Raw genomic sequence first — 8,369 nt, 5'->3', positions numbered from 1 at the left:
CTTGAGCCGGCGGGGAGAGGGGGGTTTAAAGGTACCACTTTTCGGTTTTTCGCTTAATCCTTGGAAACTATGCGTCCTAGTGACATGACTACTATGAACCAAAAAAAGCTTATTCAATTTGCTACAGGTGAGACCGTCAAGTTTTTCTATATCTTGTATAGTTTTTGCGGCATCTGCTCTAGAAGGTCTGTAAAATTGGAAATTTTATTGTTGTCTTACATGTTCCTTTCAGGAGAAAATCGACTAAATCAACATTGAGCAAACACTATAGACATGCGGGAGCATGTTAAGCCTAGTTCCATGGAGGGGACTGCACCGTGCGTATATTTAGACGAACCAATTAGAGCCACTTTTGACTCCTCATCATTCAAAAACTACTGTGCATTAACACTTCAAATTTGGCTCATGTATTGAGACTTGCAAGATATACATCAGCTTCAAATTTCATAAATATACCTCAAACGGTTATTTAGGTATTGACGTTCAAAAATCGATATTTAGAGCACTAAAATCTGTCTATCACATGTGAAATGTTAAAATTTACTGGTTTTTTATTTGTTCCTTTGTATTTACATAACTACCTTTCTGGATGCCAAATTTGAACCTTCAAGGTCATCTGGAAGTGGTTAGAATTTGGTCTATAGGTCAGACTTGTAGATTTTTGGACGTCAATATCTAAAGAACCGTTTGAGGCATATTTATGAAATTTGAAACTGATGTATATCTTGCAAGTCTCAACACATGAGCCAAATTTGAAGTGTTAATGCACAGTAGTTTTTGAGTGATGAGGAGTCAAAAGTGGCTCAAAGTGATTCGTCTAAATATACGCATGGTGTAGTCCCCTCGCTGGAACTAGGCTTAACATGCTCCCTCATGTCTAGAATGATTGCTCAATGTTGATTTAGTCGATTTTCTCCTGATGGGAATATGTAAGACAAAAATAAAATTTCCAATATTACAGACCTTCTAGAGCAGATGCCGCGAAAACTATAGAATTTATAGAAAAACTTGTCTATCTCACCTGTAGCAAGTTGAATATGCTTTTTTTGGTTCAAAGTAGTCATGTCACTAGGACGCATAGTTTCCAAGGATTAAGCGAAAAACCGAAAAGTGGCACCTTTAAACCCCCCTCTCCCCGCCGGCTCAAGGGCTAAGGGCGGGGACTTTTGCTATGTTCACCTCCTAACTAGTCTAAATAAAGTCCTGAAGTCAGAAATTGTGTTCTACAGTTTTCCACCTATAATGCTTTATTGACTGGACTATAATTTTTATCGGCTATATTCACCATAGTCAAAAATCTGCGTGCCCAAGTTAAGCTGTATAAATTCTGATTTCTTTGCTTCGTTCAAAGACAACAGAGAAAAAACGTTGAAGTTTTTACATAATTTTTGGCGGGCGCGTGGTTACACAATATTTTTCACGCAAGCCGCAAATTACTTTAGTATTGAAGCTGTAGCTGAAACCTGCGTACTACTTAATTGCTTACCTACATAAAAATATCGGTGCCTTGAAAATGTTTTCTCCGGAGGAACAACAAATTGAAATTTGCTTACTGAAATCGAACTTGGAAAAAATTGGAGATGATTTGTTGGTTCAAGTAAGTAAAATTAACTTTTACCACGAAGTCCTACTTAACAATCCGTTTGATTTTTGAATATTTTGCAATATGGTATTATCACACGTTACAAATACTTATTGAATGTTTTTTACTCGACTTAATCAAATATGCGTTTTCAACATGTCCGACGTTACGAGTATGACGATAAGTTTTGAAAGGTATACAATATTAATTAAAAAAATCAATTTGAATTACTTATGATTTTTCTTTTAACTATTTTAGAATTCGGCGATGCCCGCCTTAGACGCTGAAAACGAGCAAAAGTATCGGGAGACCATGTCGGCGCTGAGAGTTGCACGCTCCCTCAATGCTGAAAGGGAGCGTCTCAACTTGGAGAATGGTGAGTTCCATACACATTTGCCTTTACATAAGTAGGACAAATAAATAAAGGACAACCAGGCGGCTTGATGTCTGCTGCTTTATTTCTAAGACTTTTGACAACATGTCAAAAATCAACGACTCATGTTGGCGCCTCGCGGGTCGGCATGACAATAATAATACCAATTACGGCGGGTTCATACTTGAACCAGAGTGAGATTATTTGCTCAGGTAGCCTTCTACTAGAATTCACCATTGAAGCTCCACTGGATTAATTCTGTGGTAAGGAATCATTAAAAATATTGTTCGAAAAACATTGTTAGCTATGTAATACATCTTAAAGGCTTATCTTGAACCCTTTCTCCTATTTTCATCTTTAATTCTCTAAACACAAGAGAATTTCTATTCTTACCGAAAGGTTCGTTTTTTAAGAAGTCTGCATTTGACAGGGTGCTTCGAAGAGATTATATTTCTTTCAATATAATTGATACTCGAAGTAAGAATAAAATTTAGCTCAGCGAAAAATCGTATTACGTCGAGCATCTAATAAACAAAAAAGAAATTGTTTTTAGTGACATTAATTTAGGTATACAATCTAAAAATAAAACATCTTGAATTTGCTTTTACTGTTCACAATAACAATTTAACTTTTTTTGCCAACAATTTTCCGTTCATAAATTGATTATGACTCTTTATAGACTACTGACTGACTTTAATGAACCTCTACAATATTTTATGTAATAGTTAGCTTTTACCCACGCCTTTGCCTAGGTAAGTAGGTAGGTAAGTGCGTGTTTTTTACATAAGCATTTTTAGCGCAACCTGCCAGTCACAACACTCTTTCTTGCTAAAACCATTAATATGAATTTAAACTCACTTTGGCAGAAAGCAAAGTACTGTACTTGTAGAAAATAAAATAGGATTGTAAAGAAAGAGATGTTTACTTTATGCGGACATTTTATTGACAGCTAAATCACTTGTCAAACAAATAAAAATATAAAATCTTCGTCCATCGACAAACTCAAAAAGAGGTTTTGTACAACCCTCCGAAGAATAAAATAAGAGAAAAACAAAAAAAAACTAATTCTCCGTTTCTAGCTCCAGTGGATAGAGTCGCTGCACCGGTCGCGTCATCACTCCTGTCGCCGTCCGGATTTCCGCAACTCTAGGCCATCCATCCGTACCAGTCATAATCTTTATGACTCGGCCTAGTGGCCACAGTGTCCTTTTCTGGCTACTCTCTATCAACACTATCTCGCCGACCTTAATTTGCCGCTGCACAGCCCTCCGACCGCGATGAATCAGCAATGCCAAATACTCCTTCCGGAAACGACTTCTGAGCTCTATCCTGAGGTTCTGCATACGCTTAGATACTGAGTTGAGGCATTTGGCATCGACCGCATCTATGTCTTCCACTCTTGTACTTGGCAACTCGTGCAGAAACATTGCTGGTGTTAGCGTACTAACCATGTCATTCTGGCCAGTGTAGGTTAGCGGTCGCTCGTTGACAACTGCTTCTACGTCACATAAAATTGTATACAGCTCAATATAGTTTAAGCGAGCTTTACCTAGTACGCGCCGCAACAAGTCTTTGATAACTCTGAACAGTCTCTCAAACCAACCGCCCCACCATGCTGCCGTAGGAGGATTGAATATCCATCTTATCTGTTTTACCGCCGTCTCGGCTTCAATATCTTTCCAATTCAACTTCTTGAATAAATTTTGGGTACCAGTGAAATTCGAACCGTTATCAGAATATATAGTGTGAACACGACCACGTCGTGCAATAAACCGCCGTAATGCACTAAGAAAGGCGCTAGTACTTAATGAGTCTACCAACTCCAGATGCACAGCGCGAAACACGGCACACGTGAATAGAACAATATACACTTTATCCCCTGACTTTAAATACAGTGGACCCGCCAGATCTACTCCTGTTGTTTCAAACACAGCTGAAGTTTCCTTTACCCTGTTTAATGGCAATGGTACACTTGGAGTTTCAAAATGTTTCACTGAAAAAAAAAAAATGTAGCAAGCTCATGTAAAGAATATAAATGACACTAGCTTTCCGCCCGCGGCTTCGCCCGCGTGGAATTTTGTCTGTCACAGAAAAACTTTATCGCGCGCGTCCCTGTTTCAAAAACCGGGATAAAAACTATCCTATGTTCTTTCCCGGGACTCAAACTATCTCTATGCCAAATTTCATCAAAATCGGTTGCGAGGTTTAAGCGGGAAAGCGTAACAGACAGACAGACAGACAGACAGACAGAGTTACTTTTGCATTTATAATATTAGTTGGGATTAGGTAGATCAACCGTAGAGTAGGATACCTGCTCAATGAACCGACGACCTTTTGTAGATAATTCTTTGCGGCGTTGTGGCTCTTATGGAAGACAGGTAATGGTGATGTTGATAATTATAAATACTAGGCACATTACTGAAATATTTTAACAGATTCTTCTAATTTCACCCCTAGTTCTTACGTATTCAAATCAGCATTTAGCTCACATTTGTACTAATTACATTCCATGCATACATTATGTTCCGTTTCAGTGAAGTTAACAGCCAAACGCATGCAACTGAAGCGACAATGTGACGACATTACTAAAACGCTGGAACGTGCGAGAGCGAATCGCGACGACCTAGCTGGTTCATTAAAACGCGAGGAACAAGAAATGGAACTCCTAATGTATGAATACTATTAAATTAATTACCACACCCATCACTTCTGCCCCTCGTACAACAGTGAAAGAGAATAGTAAAGCAAGTTCACATGATCACCAAAATTGCTATCGCATTTCGTTCACGTAGATTGCAAGCGTTATGAGAATTCTGGCAGTTGCGTTGTGGCTTTGTTCTTACACGCATGCTTTTGTGAACGTAAGAGTTAAAAGCCTATAAAGCTATTTTACTATTTCCTTTTACTATGATAACGATTCATCCCTATTACGCTGGCGGGTCGTTATGTATTCATTTTGCACAGTCATTGTGACTTCGATGACTCTATATCGATTGCCATTTGTTTGTCTGACCTTTCATGTCTAGATTTAACAAAAACAAATGTGGCTTATGGTAATATGGATAAATCACTTCGCTACAAAAACAATTTTTGAAGCTTTCCAAATACAAATTAGATAAGTTCCTGACTCCTATAATGATTATAATTGTATACTTTACATACTAATTTACGTATATTTTTGTTTTTTATGTTATGTACCTACCTTACTTACTTATTCAGCTTTTATGTGTAGGTAGGTACCTAGGTAGGTAGGTACCTAAAACTATGAAAGCTTTTTCATTATGCCAGCAAAAATTTAGAGTTTACTAACTAGAGATTGCTAACACTAATGTGCACTCATTAGGGCACTAAAGTTGAATTGAGGTCAGCTGAAAAATAAACTAATGTATCTTTATGACCAACTTCTAATCTACTCTTCACACTCACTAATCACTCCTCTCAAAATTTAGTCATGCGACAAATTAATATATTTTGGCACAAACTTTGTTTTCCAAAACACCATTTGAAGTCATTTTGAGGAGCACACGGACTATTTAGGCTGAGTTGTTCTACTTTATTTTACCCGTAGCAATAACATTAACTGGTGCTTTTTTATGGAGTATGACAGATTTTTGACGTTTCTCAAAGTTAAAGCAAGATGGTGCAACTCAGCCTTAGTGTGCTTTGCCAGGCATACACGATCCTATCACAAGAGGGGCTCTCTTGGTTCAATAATTCTGACTTAACTACTCCATATTATTGAAACTTGAAATTAAGTACAATGTCAAAGACATACTTTCAGTTACACGGCTAGTGACTTTCTACGAGTGAAAATTACTTTCTTGAGTACCTATATCTTAAATTATCACGAATACATCCACATAATCTTAGAATTTATTTTATTTTATTACGTATGTACTACAGTTGAAAATCGAGTTTTGTTAGAATCTAGATGCTAGATGCTCGGATTGCTAGAATCTTTTATTAGTACCTATATATTTTATTAAATACATTTTGCACCGCCTGCTCAAATTCTCTGTTTTGCTTAAAGTTAGCTAGAAGAGAACGCCACATGGCATTAAGTTCGCCTTTTTGTACTGCTTTTTTGTGTGTGCAATAAAGTTTAAAAAAATCTAAATTGATTATTTATTATGTGTGTGGTTGACATGGTCAGACAGAGACAGTAAAAAAGTCTGAAATCTAGTACTTACTAATTTCATAAGGAATCATCCATCAGGTAACTCAAAATAGTGTATACTTTAATCACTACAATCAGGTACACATTCATATTTGTAGGCACGTGACATTACAACGATATATATAGGGTCTCATCTCGGTCTTACTTTGAGGAATCATGTTAATAACAAATTATTAAATAACTGTCAAATAATTTCATCTAAATTCCATCACTGTTGCTGTGAAGAATAAATCAGGGTGACATGGGCTCTTTAATAGGCATTACCCTATCAGGTCCCTTCCAAAGCTAATAACGATAGATATTAATATTAATCTTCGACTTGCTTTGCATGAGAAATAACGATGGCGTAGGATGAATCGATGAAACAAGGTAAAAATAAAGGGGAAAATGAAAAAAAAAATATTTTGAGGAAAATAATTATACTTTTATTATATTGATGGTAGGTATATGACGCACACTGAGAGATTTTGTGAGCCTTTTATAATAATAGGAGTCATTTTGTAACAAACACCTTCTTATGTACGTAGGTACTTTCACATACCTATCTCAGGATTCATACCAAGCACCTAATTTTAAATTACCTACCTCATTTGTTTTTCAGACGGAAATATGAAGATTCTTTGCGTGAAAAAGCGGAGCGTTTTAGAAAAACAAGCTCGTTTTATGTAAGTACTACCAGAAACTGGCTGAAAATTATTTTAGATCTTGCAAAGTCTGAGTCTTTCTTTTATCTTTATTGTTTTTGGAGGATCTATGCTAATGAATCTCAGCGCGTCTATAAATCTTTGTTTAATTAGCATTCTAATAGAATTTCCCGTGGCTACATTTGTCCAAACGTTAATTTCAAATAACACTCATTTGCTTTGAGTTCTGTTTATTGTTTGAGAAAAACTAGTTGCGAAACAGGTCTGTTATTTTATTTTGCATTATAAAGTTTGGTAAAATTTTAACAATTTAAATTCAAGTTACATACCAGTACCTATTGACATGTTTCTAATTTTTATGTATGAGAAAAACCTAGGAACATTGTAAATAATAAACGAGTTCACTAGAAACATTTTTTCATAAGCGTATGGCTTGAAGCCTTGTTTTTTTGTGATGAACTGTTTTTGTGCCGTCTCGCCTTCTCATTAAAGTAATAAATACAATCTAACTTTTATTAGAATGAGGACGAAATGAAAGCAGAATTGGAAAAAGCAAATAATTCAATAAAAGATCTTGAAGACGAAATGATGAATCACCAAAACATCGTGGACGAATTAAAACGTACACTGGACGAGCTCCAAGCCGAAGTACCGGAAAACCTGCTGGCAATATTGTAAATATTTCACGATTATTCATCCTGCCACATTTATCTTTGTCATCCCAACCATTACGAGGCGTTGTCTTGGGAATTACTTATATTTCTCCCCACCTTTTAATTTTTTTTCATCTTCATAAAATTATTTCACTTGTTACTCTAAATATTTCATCTTGTCAAGTTCTATTAGCAGTTTTCAACTTGTCATACTACAGTAACTAGATAGTTTTATTTCAATCGTTTAAGAATATCTTTACATAATATTATCTTGGTCATAATAGAGCCTTTGTTCGTTTTATTACAACCTCTTCCCACAGAAACTGTTACAGAGAAGGGAAACCATTTTTGTCATGAAATCTAGAGGGCCATTTCACTGCTATTTTATCTATAGTTACAACAATGTTTGTAGGTAGGTATCAAGAGTAATTACTTGGATCGAAATATAGGTCTAGACAAAAAAGAAAAGAAACTAAGTAGATTGTTTTGAATGTTAAAGATATCATTAAATTAAAGGCAACATCTCATCACTCATTGGATAACAGAATGATTATCCAATTTCGACCCAAGGCGCCATTCTTTTATAATAATAATAATAATAAGTCATTTATTTCAACACACAGTCATAGGTTTAAGGTTACAGTTAATAATTATAATAATAATAAAATATTTAAATTTCATTTCAATTCACATTAAATTAGATTCAAACAATTCAAACAGTAAACTTTTGCATATTGCTATTTAATAATAATAATATAAGGTGTTATTTTTTGTACTGATCATACTTTACCAACGCATCTAATAAAATCATACAAATACAACCCAAGTGTTTTTAAAAAAAAATTCAGGCTAGTTTTCGAGTAAATCGACAAAGAATGTTTCGAAAAAAATAAAAAATAAATCATCCTTTGAGCGCGGTGAGTATTCGTTTGTACGCACT

At 35.5% G+C, this 8,369-nt stretch overlaps 1 protein-coding gene across 1 annotated transcript; it reads left to right on the top strand.

Moving 5' to 3' along the window:
* Window positions 1–1,438: 1,438 nt before the first annotated feature.
* On the top strand, window positions 1,439–7,454 carry LOC135075985 (protein Daple-like). Its single transcript, XM_063970432.1, has 5 exons — window positions 1,439–1,597; window positions 1,841–1,958; window positions 4,490–4,625; window positions 6,734–6,797; window positions 7,296–7,454. Exons 1-5 carry the CDS (start codon window positions 1,514–1,516, stop codon window positions 7,452–7,454), a joined length of 561 nt encoding a protein of 186 aa, XP_063826502.1. The 5' UTR covers window positions 1,439–1,513.
* The last annotated feature ends 915 nt before the right edge of the window (window positions 7,455–8,369 follow it).

The sequence above is a fragment of the Ostrinia nubilalis genome, chromosome 11 (genome assembly GCF_963855985.1).
Source record: "Ostrinia nubilalis chromosome 11, ilOstNubi1.1, whole genome shotgun sequence".
Lineage (NCBI taxonomy): Eukaryota > Metazoa > Arthropoda > Insecta > Lepidoptera > Crambidae > Ostrinia > Ostrinia nubilalis.
The sequence above is the reverse complement of the archived record's forward strand: the minus strand, read 5'-3'. Positions and strand labels throughout refer to the sequence as shown.

Coding starts and splice junctions, on each gene's coding strand:
- LOC135075985 (XM_063970432.1), top strand. CDS start 1,514: ATGTTTTCTCCGGAGGAACAACAAATTGAAATTTGCTTACTGAAATCG. Junction 4,626..6,733: donor CAAGAAATGGAACTCCTAAT/GTATGAATACTA, acceptor TTTGTTTTTCAG/ACGGAAATATGAAGATTCTT. Junction 6,798..7,295: donor GAAAAACAAGCTCGTTTTAT/GTAAGTACTACC, acceptor AACTTTTATTAG/AATGAGGACGAAATGAAAGC.